The sequence below is a fragment of the Panthera pardus genome, unplaced genomic scaffold (genome assembly GCF_024362965.1).
Source record: "Panthera pardus isolate Hobbes unplaced genomic scaffold, ASM2436296v1 HiC_scaffold_13, whole genome shotgun sequence".
NCBI classification, from domain to species: Eukaryota; Metazoa; Chordata; class Mammalia; order Carnivora; family Felidae; genus Panthera; species Panthera pardus.
Genome location: NW_026526688.1, coordinates 202,312,245 through 202,338,639, shown reverse-complemented (window position 1 = coordinate 202,338,639; position 26,395 = coordinate 202,312,245). Strand labels below are relative to the sequence as shown.

The window sequence follows — 26,395 nt, the reverse complement described above, 5'->3', positions numbered from 1 at the left end:
GATCGCACAGCAGTTTCCGTGGCGCTGGGATGCAAACTGCCCCCGTTCCACGGGCGTGGTGGCCACCCGACTGATGACAGACATGTCCTCGGAAAACACGTGTCCCCAAGCCACAGCAAGGCCAGACCAGGCCCCGCCTATGCCGAGCATCCTGCCGTCCCCCCGGTTGCCCCCGCTCTGCAGCAGCCTCCAGCTGCGCCCACTCCTGGGTCACCCCTGTCCCGTGCGGGGTGACGGCGCCAATGAGCGCTGGGGGCAGGAGGACTGTTCCACCTTCAGACCTGTCAGGCTGCCCGCGTGGCCCCCACATGTGGTCACCTGACTGCACGGCTTCTTAAGACCCATTACAGTGAGTCATGTAAATAGTTCAAAATTGTTAATGTTCTATTTTTAATACGCACATTATTTTCCTGAAGGATGAGGCGACTTCTTTCTTGTGCTGTGTCTGTAGTGGGCCGTGGCTTCGCTTGACCCTGGACATGGTTCTGTCATCTTGAAACAGCACAGGTGCTCAGGGCCGAGGTTACCCCCGACCTTGGCGGGTCTGGGTGGGGCGTCCATAGGTGTTTCCTCCCAGTGGTTCCTGGGGCCTTGGGGAAGTTGTGTGGCATTTTCATGGCTCAGAGAGCTGGAGGGGGTGGTCGTGGCTCCACTGGTCGATGGATATCTGGGTGTTGGGAAGTTTCCAGACATTCCCGGGGCTTCCTGACATTCCTCCTTAGGCATGAAAGGGAAGCACCGGGCTGGGCCCTCTGACCCTCATCTCAGAGATGAGATGGGGTCTGTTCTGCCTGACCCGGGTCTCCACCATAGCCCCCTCAGATGCCTCCCATCCATCCACCCACCATCCATCCATCCACCCACCATCCATTCTGTCCACCAACCACCCATCTATCATGCAATCATCTGTCCATCACCCATCCACTGTCTATCCACCCATTACCCATCACTCGTCACTCATCCACATCCATTCATATCCCTCCCCCCCACCACACCCCTGATCCACTAAGGGCCCAGCCAGTACAAGGGTAGCACATGTGGGTGACACTCCGTATGTCCTCCTCAGCTGAGATCCCTCGGGTTGGTGGGTTTCCCAACACCAGCACCCTTTTCCTCGCCCGGTCTTCTGAGCTGACACCTGACTGCCGGGGAAGCTTGTGAGTCAAGGCAGAAGGAAGGAGGCTCAGCCCTGAGCCTGTAGGGGCAAATGTCCTGGGCGGGATGCCAAGGCCTCAAGGTTGATCCTGTGAACAAGTCAGGCTGTCAGCCTGAGAGGCCCCCACTAGCACGCCCTGAACAAGATTCTGGGGTAGACGTCCCTTTCAAATTACAAGGTGGGGAGCGGAAGCGTGGCCTGCACACCGCGGTCCAGGGTTCCAGCAGTGAGGGGCTGCCCTCTGGGTGAGAGGGGCTCAGATGTCCACACACATCAGCTCTGGGACAGGCAACTCGGGGTCCTGGGCCTTACCAGCGACCTTGAGTGGTTGGTGTCTGGGGTCCACTGTTACTCAAAATGAAATAAGGCTGCTGTGTTTTTGTGACACTGAAACAGGGTCATGGATGTGTTAGGCATTCACAGCTCCCCGAGGGGCTCAGCCACCATGAGCGTGGGTGAGGAAGGTGTGCTTTGGCACGGAGGGCCTCAGCCAAGGCCAAGGGTGACCGCCCTCCAGCCCAGGAGGCCTCAGAGTGTGGGGGGCTCAGCCAGCTGTGGCGGCCACACAGGCAGAGCAGGGGGACAGCCCCCCGTCCTTCCAGAGCCGTGAAGGGCTGCACGGCGCTCAGTGGCCAGAGCCCAAGACTGGGGTCAATCCGGCAGAGCGGCTGCAGCTGCCAGAAGGCGAGGTGCACAGGCCACTGTGTGTGGCCCTGGAGGGGTTTGGGGGACCCTGTGTAGCCGAACCCAAGTTCCATCTGCCGGAAACACAGCAGAGACGATCTCTGAGACGTCAGGTTTGCAGCAGGAAAAGGGGTTTGTTCAAGAGGCAGCCAAAGGAGGAGACGGGAGTGGAGGGAGGGGGTGTGAAGGGGGTAGGGGGTGGCGGTTGGGGGGCAAGCCTCGAATCCACCTCCTCAAAGGAGGGGGGTCGGGGGAAGTCTGAAGGCGGAGGAAAAGGTCTGGGTAGAAGCTGCGGCTGTGATCAGTCCCATTAATGCTTTGGTTTGCCACTTTCACCGGGACCCCGACTCGAGCCCGGGAAGGGCTGGCTCCCGCCTTTGTGGAGAGGTGAGAGACGACCCCGGCCCGGATCCCCGCAGCCTGCCCCACCTCCCTGTCGCGCCCTCGGGTGCCCTCTGGCCTTTGCGGGCTCAGGCTGGGGCCCTGCGGCATCGCGCACGCAGCTGGAGGCCGGGTTGGGTTTAGTGTCTTAGCTCTGGGACATCCGTGTCAGATGGGAGACCTCATCGTCTCGGACGCACAACCTGGCATCGGTTTCGGATACAACCCGGATTCGCTACTTGTGTGTGCCGCGAAAGCGTCACCACAGCGCGTCCATCCTTAACCGTCCACCTCGGCAGAGTTACCAGGTTTCCCTTTGCCTCCCTTAGCGACTTTCAAAGATACGACACAGTGTTGTCAGCTGCAGTTCCCGTGCTGTGCACGTCCCCCCACCGTTGCGTAACTGGAACTTTGTACCTCTTGACCCCCTTCACGCGTTTTGCCCGGCCCCACCTCTGGCACCTATGAGCTCTGCGGTTTTTCTTCAAGATTCCACGTGTGAGTGAGAGCATACGGTATCCATCGTTCTGACTTATTTCGCTTAACATAACGGCCTCCAGGTCCATCCACATTGTTGCAAATGGCAGGACTTCCTTTTTCATGGTTGAACGGTATTCGCGTGTGTGTGTGTGTGTGTGTGTGCACGCACACATGCACTACGATCTTAACCCACTCATCCATCAAAGGACATTTAAGCTCTTCGGTTGTTTCCGTGCCTCGACTACAGGGGCTAATGCTGCAGTGGACATGGGGGGGCAGGTATCTGAGTTGGCGTTTTTGTTTCCTTTGGATAAATACCCAGAAGAGTCATTGCTGGATCATGTGGTAGTTCTTTCTTTTTCTTTTTCTTTCTTTCTTTCTCTCTCTCTTTCTTTCTTTTTCTTTCTTTCTTTCTTTCTTTCTTTCTTTCTTTCTTCTCTCTCTCTCTCTTTCTTTCTTTCTTTCCTCTTTCATTTTTTGAGATCTGAGGAACCTCCATCCTGTTTTCCACAGCAGATGCACCAACTTACATTCCCACCAACAGTGCCCGAGGGCTCTCTTTTCCCTGCCTCCCCCCCAACACAGGTTACTTCCGGTCTTTTTTGTAACATCCATTCAGGCAGGTGTAAAGGGATTTCTTGTTGTGGTTGTGATTTGCATTTCCCTGATGATGAGTAACGTTGAGCATCTTTTCACGTGTCTGTTGGCCATCTGTAGGTCTTTGGGGAAGAAAGGCTATTTAGGTCCTCTGTCCGTTTTTTAATGAAAATTTTTTTCCTTTTTTAATGTTTATTTACTTTTTGAGAGCGAGAGTGTGAACAGGGGAGGGGCAGAGAGAGAGAGAGAGAGAGAGAGAGAGAACCTCAAGCAGGCTCCGTGTTGTCAGCATAGAGCCTGACTTGGGGCTTGAACTCACGAACCATGAGATTATGACCTGAGTTGAAATCAAGAGTCAGACACTTAACTGACTGAGCCACCCAGGAGGCACCCCCCCCGACTTTTTCTATTAAGTTGTCTCAGTTATTCATATATTTTGGATATTAACTCCTTATCAGATAAGGCTGTCATTTCATTTTTCTCGATGGTCTCCTTTGCCGAGCAGAGGCTTTTTTGTTTGATGTAGTCCCACTTTTTTTCTTTTGCTTTTGGTGTCAAATCCAAAAAATCACCACCAAGAGTGATGTCAGGGAGTTATCAGCCTGTGTTTTCTTCTAGTTTTACGGTTTCATGTTTTACTTTCAAGTCTTTAATCCATTCTGAGTTAGTTTTGTGCATGGTGTGAGGTAGGGGTCCAGAGGCTGTCCCGTATTCCCAAACCATTTACTGAAGAGACGGTCCCTCCCCTATTGTATTCTCATTTTTGTATTGTATTCTTAGCCCCTCTGTTGTAAACTAATTGACCATTTAAGTTGTGGGCTTATTTCTAGGCTCTTTATTACGTTCTATTGATCCATGTGTCTGTTTTTATGCCGATGCCCTACTGTTTTACTACGGCTTTGTAATATAGTTAGAAATCAGGGAGGGCGATGCCTCTAGCTTTATTCTTTTTTCTCAAGATTGTGCTGGTTCCTTAGTCTTTTGAGGTTCCATACAAATTAGGATTTGTTCTATTTCTGTGAAAAATGCCATTGGAATTTTGGTAGGAACTGCACTGAATCTGCAGATTGCTTTGGGTAGTCCGGACCTCTGAACAATAGCAATTCATCCCATCCGTGAGGACAAAGTATCTTTCTGCTTATGTGTCTTCAAGTTCTCTCATCAATGTCTTATAATTTTCAGTGAGCAGGTCTTCTGCTTCCTTGGTTAAATTTATTCCTACACAATTTATGTATGTGATGCAATTATAAATGGGAGTTTCTTAGTTTCCCTGACAGCTTGTTATTATCCTGTGACTTTACTGAAATTAATTAGCTTTAACAGGGGTGTGTGTGTGTGTGTGTGTGTGTGTGTGCGTGTGTGTGTGTGTAGACTGTAGGGTTTTCTATATACGGTTATCATGTCATCTGAAAATAGTGAGTTTCACTTCTTCCTTTCCAATGTGGATGCTTTCTGTTTCCTACCTGACGGCCGCGGCTAGGACCTCCATCCATACTTGAATATGGTGGCCGGCTTGTCACATAGGGCCTCTACTGAGGACACCTCATCTTGGAAAAGCAGAATATGAGGGACTGCCCACCAGTAGGAAAGCGGTGAAAGCAATGTGCAGCTGCTACAACCAAAGGCTGCTAAGTGCCCGGATGGGAGAACCCCACGAGACGCCGGTGGGGAACAAAGCGGGGTGTGCAGGGGCGCACAAGCAGCCTTCCATTTGTTCCCACGCCTGTACACACGGGTGCTCACTGGAGAGGACCCAGCAGGAGGACCATGCCCCTGGTCTCTGGGGAGGGGGCTGCAGGAGGGGCAAGGAAGCCTCGCCGAGATGCTAGGACACACAGATTGGAATAAAGAGTGATTCACACATGTGTCCCGCCCACCGGCCGAGGGGAAGCCGAGGCCCCTCGTGCCAGGTCTTTCCCTTCTCTGTCCCAGAGGTGACGGTGCTCCCCCATTTCCCCGCACCTCCTCCTCACCATCCCTTCACACACTGTCGGTCTGTGTGAACAGCACCTCCGGTGGGAATCCCTGCGGCCCCCTTCTTCTCAGCGTCCATCCTGCTGCAGTCCCGACCTCGAGGTGCCACCCAGTTGTCATGGGTCCACATGGACACCCAGGGGCCCCGCCCCACCATGGACAATGTGGCTCCAAAGTCCCGAAACGGCCTCTGGGAGTGGGCACTCGGGCGGGCCGGGGTGCAGTGGGAGGGAGCGGTGGGTCGGAGCCCGCGTGTCCCGGCTTTCTGGGATTTGCCACGTCGCCTTCCGAGCCGGCTGTAAACGCATGCCGAGAGAAGAGCCCTGAACGGGCCGCCGTGGTGCCCAGAGGGCACCTCACGGGTCACTCCCTTCCCTCCCCCTATCACTAGTGGGACGAACGCGCTCACTGGACGCAGGGACTTTCTGTCCTTGAGTTGCCCACTTTGGTCTTTTGCTCTCCTACTGAGTTATCGAGAGACAGTAACACTGGCTTGTGGGATGTTTAAGTATTTTGTACCGGAGATCCATCCCACGTGATTTCAAGCCAAACCTTCCTACCGGGACTGTTACAAGGACAGCCCCGCCCCCGCCCTTTCAACTCCACAGACACTCGCACCAGGTCCTCGGAGCCACCACGGAACCCGCGCGCGCCGGACGTCTGGGCTCCTCATCTCTAGACCCACACCCCCGCAGCCCGCCCTCACACTAAGTGCACACCTACCTCCTTCCCCTCGGTGCATTTACGCCGGGATGTTGGTCAGATCAATATTCCAACGGCATGTTCTGTCGGCACGTGAGGATTCCAGCTCCACCGCAGGTTTTCCGGAGCGCCACTCTCCTCACGGTCGCCACCCGCACGCGCTCAGCTGTCCCACGGCTGCGTACATCTCAGGATAGTCCAACGTATGAGGCCACTTTATCTTCTTGATAAACTTTATCTTCTTGAATGAGTCTCTTCTGGAACGTTCTGACCTGCTCCCATTGGGAGCCTCCTGTGCAGCTCTAACCCCCCCCCCCCCCCCATCAATGTCTCTCTGGGTCGGATCCCTTTCTCCTGGGTCCAGTGTCTTCTTTCCCGACTTGATTCTTCCTTTAAGGAACGCTTCCCCCGGTAGGAGCCGAGGGCAGGGTGTGAGGGCAGGTCTGAGAGCCTATGTGCTCAGGAAACGTCTACCTCCACTTTCACGCTTACTGTGAGCTTGGCTGGGTGTACGATTCTAGATTGGAAAGGGTTTTCCTTCAAACTCTTGACCGCGCTCCTCCGTGCTCCCGCTGCTGGCGGTGCTCCCAGCGCCACTCTTCATTCTGAGCCCCGTCCTCCTCTCCGAGGGACACTCAGAATCTTGTCTCTGCCTCCACTGCTTTAAATTTACCAGTTACGGGGAGCCTGGTGGCTCAGTTAAGCATCCGGCTTCGGCTCAGCTCATGATCTCTGGGTCCGTGAGTTCGAGCCCTGCTCTGGGCTCTGTGCCACCAGCTCAGGGCCGGAGCCTCCTTCAGATTCCGTGTCTCCCTCCCTGTCTTCCCCTCCCCCACTCACACCCTGTCTCCAAAAAAAATTTCAATTACTACTTTCACATCTTATACTGGGGTCTTTCATTCTGGAAAGTTGCTCTTCAGTTTCAGGGGCTTTTCTTGGACATTTTGAGGTCTCCTCTCTGGTCTCTCCTGGGTCCTGCTCCTCTCCTCTCCTGGCTCCTGGGCCACTGGCTTGTCCTTTCAGTTTGTACGTGATTTTCCATCTCCTTCTGTGGTTCTTTGTGCGATGCCCTCCTTTTTCACATCCGTTTGGGGATTTACTTCCGCCATCAAACGTACATTCCCTAGAGCTGGTCCCTGCTTCTTACGCACTGTAACAGTGCACGGATGCACTTTTCTCTCTCCGACGAGTTTCTCAGTTACAATTTACAAACAGAAAGCCACACCAATCTAAAGTGCACAGCTTGGCACACTTTTACACATGTATGACCCAGGTCCCCACCACCCAGGAGATAGAGGGCATTCCCCATCACAGAAATTCCTTCCGGCACTTTCGAGGCCACGCCCACCCCAGCAGGTGACTATTTTGACCTCCTTTCCTAGCAATTGACTCTGTCTCTTTCACATTCCTCTTCTTTTGTTCAGAATGTTGAGATTCCTCTCCATTGCTACCTTAGCTGCTCATTCTTTTTAAACTGCTCCCACACTGGAGCTTTTCTGCCTGTTGTGTGGGACCGGATGAAATAAACTTGAGCGCAAGTTGCACCACATTCTTGTACAGGCCTTTGGTGGACATACCCGCTTAACTCTCCCGCAAATGCACGCGATCAGCAGGGCACACGGTGAGCGAACGTTTAACTTCAGGAAGGAACTGCCGACCCTGGCCGTGGACTCTTCTCATCTCAGTTGTCCTCGTGGGTGTATAGGGCTGTCCCCTCCCATGAATTTGCATTTTTCTGATGACTAATGGCCTTGATCACCTGTTCGTGTGCTTGCTGGCCATCTGGATGTGTCCTTTGGTGAAGGGCCTGTTGAAGTCTCGTGTCCATTAAAAAAGCGGGTTTGTGGAATTTTGGACCTGGGCCCGGTCTCAGACATGGCCTTGAGACCACTCCTCATTCTCTGCTTGGCCGGTTGACAGTCTTAACGATACACCTTGACGAGAAGTTTCTGATTTTGATGAGATGCAGTCTTTGTTCCTTTTTCTTTTATGGTTGGAGCCTTTTGGGGCCTGTTTTAGAAGTCTCTGCCTACCCTCTGGTCAGAAAGATGCTCTCTTGTTTTCTAGAAGCTTCCACAGCTGGGCCCATGGATTGCCGTGGATTATTTTGCATCCCTCTGGTCAGAAAGATGCTCTCTTGTTTTCTGGAAGCTTCCACAGCTGGGCCCATGAATCACTGTGGATTATTTTGCATGCTTCTGGTCAGAAAGATGCTCTGTTTTCTAGAAGCTTCTTCCACAGTTGGGCCCATGAGTCGCTGTGGATTATTTTGCATCCCTCTGGTCAGAAAGATGCTCTCTTGTTTTCTGGAAGCTTCCACAGCTGGGCCCATGAATCGCCATGGATTATTTTGCATCCCTTTGGTCAGAAAGATGCTCTCTTGTTTTCTAGAAGCTTCTTCCACAGCTGGGCCCATGAATCGCCGTGGGTTATTTTGCATCCCTCTGGTCAGAATGATGCTCTCTTGTTTTCTAGAAGCTTCCACAGCTGGGTCCATGAATCACCATGGATTACTTTCCCCCAAACATGAGTTTCTCCAACTTCATTTACTGAAAAGTTTCTCTCCTCAAACTAGAAGTTTCCAGTTCTTTCCTCCAGAATCTAGAGGTTCTATTTGGTTCTTGGAGTCTGTTAGCTTGTTCTTGGAGACAGTTCTGAGTCTGTCCTGTATTCCGTAAACAAACAACGACAGGACTGCTGTATCCCCACGCATTGGGATCATCATGGTCACTCCAATCTGTCTTCAGCCTGTGGCTGCCTGTGTTGACTCCCGTCTTCGTGCCTGATTGTTTTCTTTTTTAAATTTTTTTTTTAATGTTTATTTTTGAGACAGAGAGAGACAGAGCATGAATGGGGGAGGGGCAGAGAGAGAGGGAGACACAGGATCAGAAGCAGGCTCCAGGCTCTGAGCCATCAGCCCAGAGCCCGACGCGGGGCTCAAACTCACGAACTGTGAGATCGTGACCTGAGCTGAAGTCGGACGCTCAACCGACTGAGCCACCCAGGCGCCCCCCTGATTGTTTTCAACTCTGCATTTGTGAACAATTATGCTTCGGTTTGAGAACTAGGGCAGTTCCTTCCAGAAAGGGTTCTTTTAACGTCTGCCGGCCCAGAAACACCAGACCTGCTGTTTGTGGTCTGAGGCCCAGGACCCAGGCACGGACTCTGGCCCTCTAGTCCCCCCCTCTGCACAGGAGCCAGCCAGCCCCCACTTCCTGGGGCAGGCGGAGGGGTCCAGGTTCGTGTGGAGGCCCTCCCCTTAGGCACCCACCGCACCCCAGCTCATGGCCCTGGATGTCCACATCCGCGGGATGGACGCGGGGTCTCGCACTGCACTGCCTTCCTGGGCTCTTGTGGTTTGTCTCGCCCTGGTCACATCTTCCCAGGCTGTCCCATTTCCACCGCTCCTCAGGAGGGAGGCCGACTCCCCAGTGTGGTGGCTCCTTGCAGTGAGTTAGAGCCCCTAGCCCAGTCACACTGTCACCTGTGGTTGCACATTTGCCCAGAGGCTCACTCTGACCATGCCCCCCCCTTTGATGTGTAGTATTTTCACTGACATTCAATTAAAAGTATTTCCTAACTTCAAATAGCATTTCTTCTTTGGCCCACGTGTGCTTTTAAAGTTCCTAAATGTTCTTATTTTAATTGTCTCTTTGTTACTGAGGGCCTCCTTTGTTGCACTGAGGTCCAAGAACGTGATCTGTATCATCTAACCTTGCTGCTAATTTACTGGAATCTTCTGTGTCCTGGTACACGGTCAGCTTTTAAAATGCTCGTGTGCACTAAGCACATGTTCTCTCCAAAGGGCACAAGGAGATCACACCTGCTGTCTGCAGTGCATCCATCTGTGTCCTCCGTCAGTGACCTGAGCTGCTGTGCGGAGAAGCTGGCACAGGGGTGGCGAATTAAACGCAAATGAGACATAGAGGGTAAAAGCCAATGAAAGAAAACTAACAAACAATGGGGGGAAATCAGCGAAGCCGAAGCTGGCTCTGGGGGAAAATGTCTAAAACTCGACAAAGCCTCGGCTAGACTGACCGGGGGGTGGGGGAAAGGGGGGACAGCAGAATCCAGCAGCAGGAACAAAAATGGGGCTCCACCGCAGACCCGACAGGCATCAAGGGGACAACTTTACGCCAACTGTTTTGACAACTCAGATAAAATTGCTCAGATACAGCCCTGTATCTAGCCTTAAAAACCGAGTTCTTAATCAAACTCTTGGCACCAGGGACACCGTGGGCCCAGGAGGCTCCAGCAGGAAGGCTGGGGCACGTCAAGGGGGAAGGAATGCCACTCCTGCGCCGGCCACGGCAGAGCCTGGCAAGGGACGCTCCCGGCTCGCCTCAGTCCGATGTGACAGCAAGTGTGACGCGCTTCACGCGGCAAGAACAAGGCCCACGGGCCCGTGTCCCTCGTGGGTACATGTAAGCGAAGGCATGGCGCTCAGGGAGAAACGACACGAGAGGGCGCGCCGACACGCGGGGATCCGGCACACAGGGCGTGAGGTCATTATATGAAAACCACAAACCGAGGTGAGGAGACACTACAGACAGTGGCATTCGGTATGGAACACGCGGGGAGAAATGTAATGAAAACGTGCAGCGTCCGTGTACAGAGAGACACAGGGCCGGCTAAATAAACGGGGTACACGCAACGCGAGAGGCTCGAGACTTGCTCCCGGGATGTCGATTCTCCCCAGAGCGAGCCGCGTACTCAAGGTGATCCCTGTCAAAATTCTAGTCGCTTTTGCAAAAACCAAGAAGCTGACTCCAGGATACACATGGAAATGCTAAGACCCGGAATGAATCTTTAAAAACAGGAGGGAAACGCACACCCCCTGATTCCAAGCCTTGTTCTAAGGCTACCGTAATGGGGACGGCGATAGCACGAGGACAGTCTAGAAGCAGCCACACCTGTGTGTCACTTGAGTTTTCACAAAGGCACCAACCCAGGAAACAAAGAGGAAGACGCCTGTATGAAGAGGGCACTGGAACGTAAGGAAGCAAGCGGCCCCGCCCTTCAGCGGCCGAGGGCGTGCGGTCAGGGGCAGGGCACCGCTGGACGGAGCGCACACGCGCAGCGAAGCGCCTCCTCGCGGTCGGGCTCCGTGTGCGGACGGTCGAGCGCAGGCAGAAGCGAGCTCCGGGGAGAAAGGCGGGTTCGCCCGCGGGCGGGGGGCTCGTCCTCGGGCATCTGCGGCCGTGAGCGCACACGGGGCAGAACGACGCGTGCCTGGGCTGCGGGGTGCGCGCGCCCCCTCCTCGGCGCTCGAAAAGTAACCAAACCCCGGGGACGGGCCACCCCGCCAGCGGAGCCCTCCAACGCGCAGCCAGAACGTCCAGTAGACTGGACCCCAAGCCTCTCGCGGCCTCCTGCCGGCCAGTGGCACCGCGAAAGCAGTCGGGGCCGTCCTGCACGCTGGGGGTGAACGCATCCCGCGGGACCATCGCTACCACCAGAAGCCTGCAGGGCGCATGCGCACACGGGGACGTTCACCACGGGGCTCCCAGCCTGTGTTACCACCCAGACCCGGAAACAACTCGACTCCAAAACGTCCAACAAGCGCACCACGGACTACTACGCGACAGCGGAAAGGTACACGCTTCCGTGAAATGATACGATTGCATCTCGACACGCCAGCTAGAAGCCACACTGCCCCCAACCCCACACAACTGTGCGCTCTCATTTCTTGCCCATGAAGTTCAAACAGGGAAGCCCAGCTTTACTGAATCAAGAAAGCGATGCCTGGGTCAGAGACAGACTGGGTGGTTCGAACAGCAGGCGTCTGTCAGTTCTGGAGGCCGGAAGTGACGATCAAGGTGGGGGCAACGGGGTTCTGGCGGGGGCTGCTTCCTGGACCACAGACGCAGACTTCCTGCTGCGTGCCCGCACCGTGGAGGGCCAGGGGGCTCTCTGGGGCCTCTTCTTACAAGGACCCTGGTCCTGTGTGCAGCTCCTCCCTCGTGATCTGATCACCCCAAGGCCCCATTCCTGACACCCTCACCGTGGGAATTAGGTTCTGGTGTATGAATGTGGGGGGGCCGCGTGGTCAGCTGTAGGAGAGGAGTGTGGTGGGTCATCTCCACTTGGCGACCTGGGGTTGGGTTCCTGAGCACCCACTCGGGAGGACTCCTGGGCCCGGCCTGGGGCCTGACACATACCGGCTTCCTCCAGTGGCAGAGGCAACGACAAACCATGAAGACCCGTCTGGTTCTCTGGCACCTCTGACTGAAGGCCAAGAGCTCCCTCAAGTCGGTTTCTTGGATGGTAAACTGAGTCAGAGGTCCTATTCTGTTTGCCTCCATGTCCTGGGCCCGACCTCCTCCTGGGCCCTGCACCCCACACAGGGGCGCTCAGAATGTGTGTGGCCTGGAGTGCGGAGGCCTGGCGACCGGCCCTTCTCTGGGCCTCGGCCGTCACCTGAGCCGTCCCTCACCCTGCCCTGCCCTGCCCGTCAGGCCTGGCAAGAGCCGTGTGCGCAGTGTTGGGAGGGCCACCCCGGCAGACCCGGTCAGGAGACACGACAGGGGCCCGGGGTGAGGCTCCTGGGCAGGGGAGCACAGCAGGAAGGCCCGCCCCTCGCCCAGTGGCCCACGCAGGAGCCTGTGGTGGGGCCACCCCCCTGCTCAGCTTTACCGTGTCCTGACACACCCAGTTGGCACGCCACCCTTGCACTGGACTCTTCCCGCAGTGACCGCCAAAGGGATGGACTGTTTGGCGGACCCCAGGGTTCCCGCTGAGACCCGGATGTGGCTGATGCCGCGGGGCAGCACTGGGGTCAAGCCTCTTCCAGGTTCAGCTCTGAGAAGTGTGTCAGGTCCCTGTGTGGACCGTCGGCCGTGAGGCCAGGGAATGGTCCCGCAGAGCCATCACCCCCGACACAGTCAGGCACTCGTGCTGGACACGGAGGCCCCGTGGGCTCGTGGGCTCTTCCCAAGTCCAGCCACAGAGGTGGGCAGGGAGGTGCCGGCTGAGCCCCCAGCGGGCCTGGGCCAGGTCACCCCCAACTCAACTCCAAATCGTCAAACCAGGGGGACCGTGGCCCTGGGGCCCTGAGGCCCTGAGGCCCCGGGCCCCTCCCACATCACGTAACGGAGAAGCCGGGGAGTGAGGTGCGGGGGCAAAAAAGAAACAAGACGCAGGTGCAGTGAGACCACCAAGACGCGTCAGATCACGTCAGACCATTTAAATCCCGCGACACGTTTTTCCGGACGCGGCATCTCCAGGGGCAGATTCACGAGTCCGACACGCCCCCGTCGGGCACTCGGGCAGTCGGAGCCGTCCTCCCGCACCGCGGACGCCCGGCCAGTCCCCCGCACGCCTCCTCCAAGGTTCTGTGCGCGTCAAGCGTCGCCACGGAGCGCCCGGGCCCGTCCTTGGGCGGACCCCGCCCGGCGCCCCGCTCCTCCCCGGCCTTCAGAGTTCGTTGTGGCGCGCTCTGGAGATGCGGCCCGACAGGTCCTGGAAGTGCTTCTTCACCTGGAAACGAGGGCACAGCGTGAGCCCAGCGGCAATCCGCCCGGCAACCACACGCGCAGTCTGCAAAGTGCAAACTCCCGGGCTCCCTGCTTGTTTTAACTTACAATTGCACCCATCCGGAAACGGCCAAAACCAAATCCCAAAAGCAGCGAACACCGGCCGGGACACCACCACCAAATACTAACGACACGCAGCGGGAGACAGATTGCCCCGAAAAACAAGAGAAACGTATCCGTCGTCCACCCCGCTTGCTTTCAGAAGCGGCTCCCTCTGGGAACCCGCCGTCGGCCCCGGCCCCACGGAGTCCATTCCGCATGCTTCCCACCCAGCACGTGCCCTTCTCCCACGGCGGCGAAGCTCGCTTGCCCTCCCCCATGACAGCGGATTCCCCTCCGCAAATTCTCGCCCCGCGACGTCACTCTACAACCGATGCCCCCCGCGGGCACCTGCCTCCTCCCCGACGCTGCACCACACGCAGGCACAGACCCACACACACGCTCGGTGCCGCTTCTGCCCTGTTTCACTTAAAACTTTGAGTGTGAACAGGTAGGACACCGCGTGGCTCCAGATTCAGAGGCACAGAAGAAGATCCCTCCTCCCTCCCTCCAGAGACAACCCATCCCATCTGTTTCCAGAGTGTTCCATGCGTCCTGGGAACAGCCTAGGCTCGAGCCCTCCTCCAAGCGTCCACACTGCCCTGCTGCCTCTTTTTCCTGTGGAGTCTGACCCAGGGGCTCTCCTCTGTCAAGAGCCCAACCTCCGTGCCTGGACGGGCACGTGATTCGTAGGTCACCGGCCGGGAACAACCGAACTGGCCCCAGAGTGACCTCACTCTGCTCAGGCCACCTGCCGCTGCCCTGGGACGGTTCCCATCCTCATGAGACCAAACGAGGCCTCCACACGCACCACACCAGATTCTCGGGGGACCCCCTGCCGCGAGCACGCGAATGTGCCAAAGCCATGGCCCCACACGCGCGGGCCCTGGCTCACGTCCCACACAGGGTCACCCGATCGAGAGTACGAGTTGGTCCACAGGTGTCCCTGGCTCTAAACAGGCCCAGAGGAGAGGGCTCGGCCGTGCCCCGGTGGGAGGTGTGTGGTGGCAGCAGGTGCCCCCACCAGACGCCCCCCGCCGCCCCCCCCCCCCCCCCCGCGGAGGAGGGAGCAGTGCACACGCGGGGCCAGGGAAGGGATGCTCTCCGGGAGGCCGCAGTCCTGGTGCGGACGTGACGGTCACCTGCCGGCCCCCCGCAGACTGCGCCCACCTTGTAGCCCAGCTCCTTGGTCTTCTCCTCCAGCATGGCGTATTTCTCTTTGTTCCGGCTCACGTGCTCTTGGTCCCCGAAGCTCTCCACGTGCTTCAGTTTCTGGTGAGAGATTTCCAGCTGCTTCTGGTAGTGGTTGTGCTTTTCAATTTTGGCTTCAAAGTGCTTAAGCTCCTCCTAGAATAACGTTCGAACAGCCGACTGTCCCCCAGCGGACTCCCTGGGCAGACCTTCCCGCTGCCCCAGAACATGGGCGGCAGCCGCCCGCCTGGGGCTCGGACCCGGTCCCGCTGGGGATGGGGCTCAGCGCGGGAAGCAGGGGGCTGCCCCCTGAGGGCGCACACACCGAGCCCCTCCACGTGCGGCCTGACGGGGCAGCTCCAGGGGGCCATCCCCACTGCCACCTGATCGGGAAGGTGGAAGGGGAGCACGCCCACGGGCGGAGGCGCCCGCCACAACCTGACGGCCTTCGCGGGCCACCTGCCCACACCTGGCACCTGCACCCTGCCCTCAGCGAACGGAACCTGCCGGGCATCTGGCTCCCTCTGGCCCCGACCCCACATGCAGCCTGACACCTGGGGCTTGGGCTTCGACCACGACTGCACTGCTCGGTCTTCTCCTCTGTCCCCGTGGCCGTCTGTCCCTTCTGGAGCAGCCACCAGCTTGGGAAGGCTCTGTGACACTGCCCTTCCTGCCTCTCCTGCCCGCACAGCGCTCTCGGGTCAGGCTCGCTGGCTCATCCCCCACATCCTGATCTCGGCTAACTGGTCAACCCCTCGGGACCTCCAGACGGGGGCCAAGCGCCCTGCCCAGGGCCCACGAGAGCCAACAACATGCTTCCCTCTGAACTGGGCCGAGCTCCACAAGGACGGGCCTGCCCACCCAGCTGCAGACGGACGCCGGTACAGGGACCTCTGCTGGGCACCCGCCGCCCTCCCTGCTGCGTCTCCTGCCGTAGCGTCCTGGTTCTCCCGCCCGCCGAGGACTCCTCGGAGGCCCCCCTTTCTGCCCTCCCCGACCCCGGGACTGTGGGCCCACCCCGCACACGTGAGCTCAGCAGCGGCCTCCAGGGCCCACATCTCGGAATGACCTCTCACCCCACGGGCCCTACTCGGAGCCCCACACCCCCAGGCTCCTGTCCTAGCGAACGGCGGCCTCTCGCCTGTGCCCTTCTGATGCCCGACCCGCTGGCCTGTGGCGGCTTGGTCACAGCATGACCCGCAGAGGCGACACTCAGGGAACCCAAAGGCCTTTCCCCCTGGGCCCACTGCCAGGGCCACAGGCAGGGTCTGCCGTTCTCCTCCCGGCCTTCGTGACCCGCGTGCTTCCTCACCAGCCCTCTGTCCCCAGACCCAGCGCACCCAAAGCTGAGCCGGACCCTCCATTCCCTGGAGGCCAGCGCTGTCCTGACGTGAACACGGAGGTCCCACATGGCTGCCAGCCAGCACGGTGAGGGACGTGGGGGACAACAGGGAAAAAAACCTGTGAAAACCCTGGCCTGTGTCAATCCCAGTGCGGGGAAGAGTCTCGCCACGCCAGCCCAAAGCTTAAAAGGTGCTACCAGGTACCGTGAGCCGGCGTCTCCCGGCACCTTGCTTACCCGAAAGGACTCCAGCTCCTTCTCAGTGAAGTTGGAGGACTTGGCCATGTCCCACAGATCTATCACTCGGGGTTCCTCGAACTCTGGCAGAAAGGCAGAAGCAGGCCGGGTGACTCCGGCGGCACCCCCCATGATGCCCGGGGCAGCGTGCACGTCTGGACACGCGTGCGTCCGGTGTCCTCGGGAAGCACACTGAGCGTTGTTCCCACGTGCGTTCCAAGGCCCCGTTAGCACGCGGCCCTGGCGACGGACGCTCTCACTGCCCCGGGTTGCGCACGAGCATTAACCCGCACCTCTGACAGGGAGGGTCTCCCTTGGTGCACAGCCACCTCGGGCAGGAGTCGGGGGAGAGGGCGCGGGAGTCTTGGGGCCTCTGGGTCAGGACTGTGTCAGGCTACCCACGGTTCTGGGCTGAAACTCAGGCCACTGCCTGTCCTGTCTCCAGGGCAAAACCAAGCACCTGGAAGGGAGCCCTGACCCCAGCCAGCACTCCTGTGCAGACATGGCGATGGGGCCCTGCTGGGCCAGTCACCTGTCCTCCAGCCCTGGAGGAAGCCCGGAGCAAGCCAGGCCCAGCCGCCCGCCCCTCCCTCAGCGGACCCTTCCTGCCCTGGGCCCTCAACGGGCTTCGCGGGGAGTGTTCTCGAAGGACCCGGCGCACCACAGGGGAAGCAGAGTCATTGGGCCGGGTCCCTCCTGGGAGGGAGTGGTTCAGGCGGGGAGGGGCGGTCAGAGTTACCCGCACCGCGTGGGCGGCCCCAGCACCATGTCCCCGACCTGCCGCGTCCGCAGGTCAAGGAAAGCACCTGCCACACTGACGCTCCCCGAGCCCGAGCCCGTGACGGAGAACACACGGACGAGCCAGAAGCCTGGGGAGAGGGGCACCCAGGCAGGGTTCCTGGCCGGCCGCGGGCTGAGGCGGGGGGCGTGGGCGGGAGCCGACCGTGGGCGGGCGGACCAGCGCGGGGGCGGAGCACGCAGAGGGGTGGCGTGGGACCCGCCCCCCGGGCCGCGGGCGCTCGGGGCGCAGGACCGGGGGCCGCCCGCCCGCTCACCGGCCTCGGCGCCGTAGCCCCGGTGGCTGACTTGGCGCAGGCGGTCGTAGCCCTGGTTGATGGCGCGCAGCCTGTCCTTCAGCTCCGCGTGCTTGTTGTGCAGCACGTCCTCCTTGACGCGGCTCACGTCCAACGGGCTGATGACGTTCTCCTGGGTCTCTGCGGGGACAGGAGCCGTGAGGGGCTGGCCGCGCCGCGCCCGCTGCCCGGGACCGCCCTCCGCAGGAAGGACCGTCTGTGGCGCACTCGGGCCGACCCCGGTGGCCCTCCGGGAACTCTGGGGGCTGCTGACTTTCGGGGGGCGGGGCGGGACCGCGTGCAGGGGTGGCTCCGCGGTCTCGCGCGCACCTTCGGTTCTGCTCAGGGCGTCCAGCAGGACGTTGTACTCGTGCACTTTCTCCCTGTGGTGCTGGAGCTCCCGCCACAGCTTGGCCAGCTCCTCGCTGGAGAACTTCCCCGAGCTCTTCGCCTGGAGGAGCGCGCTCTGTGAGCCTGCCCGCGCCCCCGCCCGGCCCCTCAGACCAGGCGGGACCCCGGCTCCCGGGCCAAGTGTGCGGCCCGTTCTCGCCCCGATGACCGTCCGACCAGGGGACGTGGCGGGAAAATACAAAGCAACGTCACCAGGCTCAGCAGAGGGGTCACGGTCACCAAAGGTGCGGGAGCGGCAGGATCCCCGGGGAGGGACCTCAGGCCAGTCACCTCCTCGCCATCCACCTGCCCCACGGGCCGAGGCGACACGGTGGCCACAGCAGACCCCCGCTCCCTCTGCTCTTGCACGGCTCCACCCCTCGGACCAAGGACAAGGGACTAGCGTGAGAATCCCGATTCCTGGCCCCACTCACTGTAGTCCAGACCGAAGCTGGGGGATGAAGGAGTGGAGGGACTCGCCCCGGCCACCGCCCGGTCCCACCGCCCGCACTGCCCACCCCCGCCCCCCTCAGGAGACCACAGGGGGTGAGCACCGCCCTGGCACGCCCGTCCCGCGCTGAGCACAGCTCTCTGGACCAGACACCACACAGGCTCAAACCCCAACTACCCGGACACAGAAAACCACAAAGCCGTGTCACGCGTGAGCCCGGGTGTTCACGAGTGATCGGCCCGCTCTCCTCACTCCGGCAGCTACACGGCTCGTGGGATTCCCTGGCTGGGGGCCCAGGAAGGCAGGGAGGCCTCATGGGTCCACGAAGAAACCACTGCCCCCCAGGAGTCCCTCTCAATGAGCTTCCATGCAGAGAGAGGCAGCCCCAGCAGCTCCCCTTGACTCTCAACGCCAGGGCGCACGTTCTGGGGTTCTCGGGGAGCCCCGAGGGGTACCTTGTGCCACAGCTTCTCCAGCTTGGGGTCTCCCAGGCTGTCGTCCTCGGCGGTGTCGCTGAGGTAGTTGCTGTTCACGGCCTGGGCGTCCTTCCTGCCGTCCAGGCCGTACTTGGCCAGGATCACTAGGAGAGACACAGGTGTTCCGTCCGGCCACCGGCCGACTGGCGCCGAGAGGACCCTGGGCCCAGGCTCCGCACACCCGGCCACAGGGCAGTCGCAATAGCCCCCGAGCACGGGAAGGAGCGACGGGGAAGGAGGGAGAACTATGTCGTTGGGCTCGGGCTGGCCCCAGCCTCCCAGGTCCGAGCGGGGACGCCGCACCGGACCCCCTCAGAACACAGGTCACGTGAGTCTCAGGCTGCATTCAGCACCCCGGAAGGCAGAGGGTTCTGGATTCCAGTAGTGCTGGGTTCAGCATGAAGTGGAGCCAGAGACAAGCATTCAAGCCGGAAGAGGCCCCATGGACCAGGAAGCCCACCTCACGGGTGAGGCCGCTGGAGCCTTGGCACGTCCCCGTCGGGCACCGGGGGACACTGTGGTGGCCATGGTGAGGGCCGGGCAGCAGAGCGGACAGAACAGGACCCACCCGTCCAGGACTCAACGTGGGACAGGAGGGCCCTCCGTCAAAACCAACGGCCTGGACAAGGCGACGGGTCCAGTGTGGTTTGCTCCCTAAGGTGCTGGTGCAAGGCCGGGGTGACCACGAGGCTGGCGAGCCTGGGACAGATCCGGTTATGCCTGGTCCTCCCTTTCCTGTCTCAAGTCTTGGTCTGACACTGCACTTTGTGGTCCCCCAGGTGTGGCATCAGCTGTGCTAATGGCACTGGGATGGGGGGGGGGGGAACTGAGGGCACGCGGAGGCTCCCGGGCCACCTCTAGGATGCGGCCAGCGGCCTGCGCAGGGGGAGGCCTCCAGCTCGCCGGTCCGAGGAGTCCTTCCACATCACCTCAGCATGTGAGCAACCCGTGCCACCCGCGCAGAAACAGATGGCTCCACCGGGACTGGGAGCCACGCCCAGGAGGCCACGGAGGCCGGAGGGAGCCGGGGGGCCGGCCCACCTTTCTACGCCCTCCCGCTCTCCTGCCTCAGCCCTGCGCCATCCACTGGGGGCTGCTTCCTTCCAGAAAGGAGGACGTACGAAGGTTCCCGGGCCCTCTAGTGCCTTCTCTCCTGCTGGTAGCTCCAGGTCAGGCCCTGGGGGGCGGCCCCCCAAACACTGGCCGGGGGCAGTCATGCCTAGTGTCCTCTCAGCTTGGGTTGGTTTTTTTTTTTTTAATTTTGTTTAATCTTTATTTTTTTTTCAGAGACAGAGTGTGAGTAGGAGAAGGGCAGAGAGAGAGGGAGACACAGAATCCGAAACAGGCTCCAGGTTCCGAGCTGTCAGCACAGAGCCCGACGCGGCTCGAGCCCACAATCGTGAGATCATGACCTGAGCTGAAGTCGGCCACTCAACTGACTGAGCCACGCAGGCGCCCCTTGCCTTGGCCTTTTATGTGTCTTGCCACGTTCGAGTGCGGCCACATGTAAAGCAGCAGTTAGACCGCTTTCCTCACCACAGAAGCAGATGCACAGTACGACCCAAACAACCCACAGGGGTCTCATGGGGTTAAGAGATGCAGGGCAGCTGGGTAAACATCACCAGCTGGGTCAGAAAACCCTGCCTTCAAATCCTGCGGTGCTCACGGCTGTGACTACAGACAAGTTACCTACCCTCTGAGCCTCTGTCACCTGTGAGTAGGGACAGGAAGTACCTCAGAGAGACCTGAGTGGACACAGAACACCTGGTCTCAAGAAAGGACTCTTGTTTCCACAGAGGACGAGCATTCCACGTGTTTCCAGGCCAGCCTCCGGCTCCGCGAGCGTGAGGGGTTGGGGGGCGTTCCCGGGCAGCCTCCGGGCCCGGCCACATACGGCCCTGCAGCCACGACCGTCCCCGCCCCGGCGCTGCGCTGTGGGGAGCTGTAGCAGGCTCAGACTGGCGAGGGCGCCCACGTCCCGGGGCAGGTGACAGGCCAGGGCGCCGCTGGCCTCCAGGCTCGGGAGCGAGCAGGCGAACAGGGACGTGACTCCTACTCTCTGCTCTTTGCTACAGTGACAGCAGACCGGTCAGCTCGGAAGCAGACCCCAAGACACAGCCGATGTGGGGCACCCGGGGCATGCAGGCGGCGAGCTGAGTCATGCCAGACAGGAGGAAGGTGACCTCTCGGCCCCGAGGATGCAGGTCTTTTGCACAGTGGGAGACGGAGGCAGACGCCCGCTGTCTCTTCTGGAATACATAGTTGCAGCAAGCAGCTCACTACGTTCCACCGTAACTGTTAGAAAATTATCTTTGGGGCGCCTGGGGGGCTCAGTCGGTTAAGCATCCAACTCTCGATTTCGGCTCAGGTCGTGATCTCATGAGATCAGGCCGCACGTTGGGCTCTGTGCGGACAGCGTAAAACCTGCTTGGGATTCTCTCTCTCTGTCTCTCTCTGCCCCTCCCCCCTCAAATTACAGAAATATACTTAAAAGAAAAAAAAGAGATTATTTTCAGTACAGACCTGAAATCTACCTCCCCATACCTTCCAGACTCCGGGAACCTCCTTATGGACTCTGCCTGGTGACCATGGGCAACTCGGTGGCCCCGGCCTCCTTCCCAGGCCACGCAGCTCCGGGGCCGTCAGCCGCCGAGTGCCAACGCGTCCGGGCACCCCTGCCCTGACTCTCCCCGCAATCTGCCGAGAGCCTCCCCAAACGGCCCGGCAGCCGTGTCCACGGCTGAAGGCCGCTCCTCGGAGGACCCGCCCCGGACCACGTCAGAATCGGCGGCCAGGGCTCCCCCCACACAGAAAAGGAAAGGAAGGTACCGCTGAGGTTGCGTAGGAGCTTGGCTGCTCTCTCTCCGTCTGCGTCGAGGCCCTCAGCCTTCAGCTTCTTCCAGGCGAACTCCTCTCTCTCTTGCATTTTCAGGTCTGCATGGAGCTCGGACAGTTTCACGGGGGAGAGCTGGAGCTACGGAACGAGAGCAGAAGGTTTCGGACAACCGGCCACAGGAAGAACCGGCAGGACAGTCCCGGAGACGGCGACCCGAGAGAGGGTGGCCAGGAGACAACAAGACACGAGCAGCAGGAGTCAGGGTCCCGGGCAGTCAACACGTCCCACGTGCTCCCGTTCGAGAACCTCAGGGCACTGCCGCCCTGCGGGACGAGGACCACTGGCCTTCGCACACGGAGCCTCGCCAGCCTCACCAGATGTCCACTGCATGGCATGACCTAGAAACGCCCAGTGAGGGCCTGCCCACCGCCAGCGGCTTGAGCCCGGGGGCTGCCAGTCCTCCTGAGGACACCACCCCGGCGACGGGCTGGCTCCTGCACCAGGACGCCCCGCCTCCCACCCGGAGGCTGGGGGCCTCCGTGGGGCCCCCGATACGGGGGTGGGGGGATGCAGGGACAGAATGCAGAGCACTGGGAGGAAACCTTTCCCTTTTCCTTGTGTTATGTAACTAGGATAGAAAATAAACCGCGACTGGGGGGACCGGCTCACTAAATTACGGACAACGTCCACATGAAAAGAAAACCAGTTAGTGAACGAGGCTCACGGATGCCCCCACCCGCAAGCCACTCGCTAATGACGCCACAACGACAAGAGGCTCTCGGTGCTGTGTCTCTGTTCCCTGACCCAGCCTGGGGTGAGGCGGGACGAGCCCCGCGGCTGTCTTAAGTGGCCCCGAGGCTCCGGAAAGAAGCCCAACCCCCAGGGAGGCCAAGAGGAGACCCAGAGCTTGCTCCCGCCTTTCCCTGGGACTTGTCAGCTCAGGCCCCGTCCACCAGCTTGAAAAACAGCCAGGGAAAGTTCCTCAGGAGTAAGAAGATGGCACCACATGAATGGCAGGGCCTAGGGCAGGAAACTCTTCCAACTCTCTAGAAGTTTCTTTGATCCTGCTCTGTGGGTTCACCACCTCCTTTGCTGGCTGTCCTGGGGCAGGCACTAGTCTCCCCGGGACCCACACCCCTACCACCGCTCCCAAGCCCAAAACATTTCCTTTCAAAGCCTCTGGTGTGCCCCCACCTAGATGCCCTAGTCTCCTCAAATGGCACCCGCCTGCCCTCCCGGGCTCCATCCCAGGCCCCGTGGTCACCTGGATGCCCTCTGTGGACACTCGCAGGAGAACGCCAGGCCCCTGGGGAGCTGGGGCTGCAGCCTTGCCTGACCTGCGTGGCTCCCGGGGCAGAGGAACAGGACAACGGTTTGGGGCACACCGATTTCCCAGGAAGGGCACATCGGGCGCTGGGTGGTGAGGAGTTGGGAAAGGCGGGCCTGTAGTCCACCCAGGCCGAGGACACAGCACCAAAGCCCAGGCACCCACAGGGTCTCCCCTCTGCAAGCGCAGGGCTGTGTGCATCGGGACCCACGGCCAAGGACGGCGAGGGCCTGGCTCCCGGCCCAGTGCCGTGTGGATGGTGCAATGGCACTGGCGTTCCTCTTGGGGACTTCAGGGGGAGAGGACCGGAGTGCTCTCTGACCGCCAGCCGGCTCCGCTGTGGTCCCCACTCACCTCCTACTTTCTCATCTGTCCGCCTCTCCGGGACCCTGGGGGGAATCAGTGGGCCTACATCCGGCCAGGAGCCCCATGAGCTGCAGACTCGGGCCCACCTGTGCGTTACGGTCACGCCCCGTGTGACTGCGCTTCAGGTTGGAAGCCTTTGGGGACCTGAATTACGCGCTGCATCTCACAAAGATCAGTTCTGATCTGGTGCCGCCCTTCCTCCCAAATACCGAGGCCTGTTGAGTTCAGTGTGGGACGTGCCACGTGTAACGCCCCAGACACGGCAGCATCGAGTCCTACTGAAAGGGAGGAAAAGGGGGGCACCTGGGTGGCTCGGCTGGCTGGGTCTGACTCTTGATTTCAGCTCGGGTCACGATCCCAGGGTCGTGGGATCGAGCCCCGCGCCGGACTCTGCACTGAGCTTGGAGTCTGCGTGGGATTCTCTCCCTCTGGCCGCACCCACCACACTCCAGAAAAAAAGTTTCAAAAAAAGAGGAGAAAAGGAAAAGAATTCATATGCAAACAGCTGGCACACTCCCCAGATTGTTTTACTCTCTTCAACTTAGTTAAATGTTAACGCCTCACATGGAAAAGAACTAGTTAGCAGAAAATCAAACGCAAAACAGAACCTGTTCAATATTAAACAGGTAAGTAAATCATCAATAACTAAGAGACAAGCAAACACACAAGAAGAAAGCCACTCATCAGAAACAACTGATATGTCTACGGCATACGTGGGGAGGATAGTTTCACAGGTGTGTACCTAACTTCAAACTTAGCAAGATGAATACATTAAATGCGTAGTTTTTCATACGTCAGTCATATCTCAATAAAGGGGCAAAAAAGTCACCTGGAACCAGGGTCCACTCAAACCTCTGCCAGAAGTGACTGTGTGCAGAGCACCATTCAAGGAGGTCTGCCAGCTTCTGAGCTGCTGTCAGGGCAGAGACCTTAGCTTGCCCTTCCTAAGTCCCACCTGCAGCAGAGGAATGTGGTGTGCAGAGAACAGGGGACAGGAGACTCCATCTCCCCTCCCCTTCTAGCCCTCCCACCTCTGAGGACAAGGCTTCAACACGTTTTAATCACAAGACCAGGATAAGAACCCGATAGGAACACTCAGAACGGGGTCTGGCACTCTGTGGGTCTGCTCAGGATGTGTCCCCCTCCCCCCCCCATCCTGTCCCGTGTCCCCCCACCGGGCCACCAGGCACCCCTGAGCAGGGCCAACACCGACCACAGAGGATCAGTGCGCATGTGGCTCCTGCCCAGGGGCACCCACCAGGGCTCCGCTCAACCCCAAAGCTCCAAGGACAGCCCTCGGCCACCCCCACTGCAGTCTTGCAACACTGGAAGATGTCACAAGACCACAGCGGTGGACAGAAGTACCCTGGTTCCCATCCCCCAGGCTACAGCTCTAAGCACTGGTCTCCAACGGGAACTGGACAGTCTCACAGAAAGTCAAGACACCGAGGTGGGATGATGTAGCACGAGTGCCCCGGTCGGGTCTCCCAAGACCGGAAGGGAGTTTCAGGGTCTTCCCAAAGGACCCCCACCCCCAACCACGGCATCTGCGTGCCAAAGGAGGAATCACAGCGCCAGCGCGGGCTGCGGCCCCCTCGGTCGCAGGAGACAGAGGACGCCCCGGCCCCGCGGCCCCAGGGTTACAGGTGACAGGATGTCCCGGCCGCCGCTCACCCGCTGGGCCTTCTCCCACAGCTGGTTGAGTTTCTCCATGCGGAACTCCCCGCCGGGCTCGCGCTGCGGCGGCGGCTCGGGCTCGTTCTTCTCCCGCGAGTACTTGCCGCCGTGGCCCGCCGCCGGCCAGGGCCCGAGCAGCAGCAGCAGCAGCAGCAGCAAGAGCGGCGGCGGCGGCGGGAGCCCGCGCGACCCGACTCCGAGCCTTGACGACGCCATCTTCCTCCTCCGCCAGCCGAGACCCCCTGTCTCGAGCCCAAGAGGCCCCGCCCCCGCCCCCGCCCCCGCCGCGCGCCGGCCCCGCCCCCGCCGCGCCGCCTCTTGGGAGTTGTAGTCCCTCCTTGTGCGGTCGGCCCAGGCGAGGCCGCCGGCGGACTACGAGGCCCGCGAAGCCCTGCGGGGGCACGTGAGTGTTTCCTAGACAACCACGCCGCGGCCTCGTGATGCCGGGCGCCCGTGCTTAGGCGGAGTGCGACTTGGGCTGCTCTCCCTGGGTTTGCGAGGTTGAGCGAGGGTCGAGCCCTGACCACGCGCGCCGCGGACTCCGGGATGGCCCCGGGCCCCTGTCCCATCTGCTCCGCAGGGAGAGTAGACAGTTCAGAGACGGGGACCCTGTCTGGCTGAAACTTTAGATATGTTCCCGCGTCAGCGGCATTGACAGGGAGCCTTCCTTGTGGGTTTCCTGGAAGGTGGCCCCTGCTTGGCGGTCAGGACGCTTCGAACCACCCAGCCCACTCCTTCACTCGACAGAGGAAGGCAAGCTGAGTCCCAGGGCGGTCCAGGTGTGTGGGCTTCTCATTCCCGCCCCGCCGAAGCCTTTCCCCCAGACTGGGGGGCACCTGCACCCCAACAGTGTCTTCGAACTGCATCCCTAACAGTTAACTCCGCGCACTTTTTCTGTGTTAGAGATACGTGCGTACCTGCTTCATTTCTCCCCACCCTGTTACAGCAAAGTTCACCCTAGGGAGCCCGCGTGTTGGGGTTGGGTGGTGCCCTGGAGCCAACCTCAGGCCGCTGCCCTCGGGTAGCTTGAGGTAGGTGGTTGAGTAGGGGCACCAGCTAGGGGCTTTGGGGCTTGGAGAAGGGGCAGGTGAACCCATATGCTAAGAAGGACCTGAAAGGCCTCCCAGGGTGGCAGTGTTGTGCCTTGAAGGGAGGACATCCCCACAGGAGGGAAGAGGAGGACAAAGGAAGGGGGTGGAGAGTACCTGGGCCTCTTGGGAGGAATCCTGCCTCCGGGACTTTACAATTGGGCCCTGTGTTGTCCGAAAGGGTCACGGTCAAGGAGTGCTTTGCTACCCTTCCCGCCTGATGCCTAGCATCGTGGGAGCAATCATTTCGTATGTCTTGTTCAGTTGTTCAGTTTTGTTTCCAACAAAGGTTAAATTCAGTCCCTGTGCTCCATTCTAGCCAGAGCGCAAGTTCCAGCTGCTGTTAGCATTAAACGCACTTATCCTGTTTATTACTTAGCTTAGGCTATTATA

The 26,395-nt window shown here is 59.7% G+C and overlaps 1 protein-coding gene across 1 annotated transcript; it reads right to left on the bottom strand.

The window, feature by feature from the left end:
• Nucleotides 1-13,145: 13,145 nt before the first annotated feature.
• On the bottom strand, nt 13,146-25,187 carry LRPAP1 (LDL receptor related protein associated protein 1). The gene is made up of 8 exons (XM_019453814.2): nt 24,912-25,187; nt 21,538-21,682; nt 18,688-18,812; nt 17,722-17,842; nt 17,374-17,532; nt 16,319-16,401; nt 14,719-14,895; nt 13,146-13,453 (listed from the first exon to the last, which is right to left on the bottom strand). Exons 1-8 carry the CDS (start codon nt 25,128-25,130, stop codon nt 13,391-13,393), a joined length of 1,092 nt encoding a protein of 363 aa, XP_019309359.2. The 5' UTR covers nt 25,131-25,187; the 3' UTR covers nt 13,146-13,390.
• Nucleotides 25,188-26,395: the final 1,208 nt, after the last annotated feature.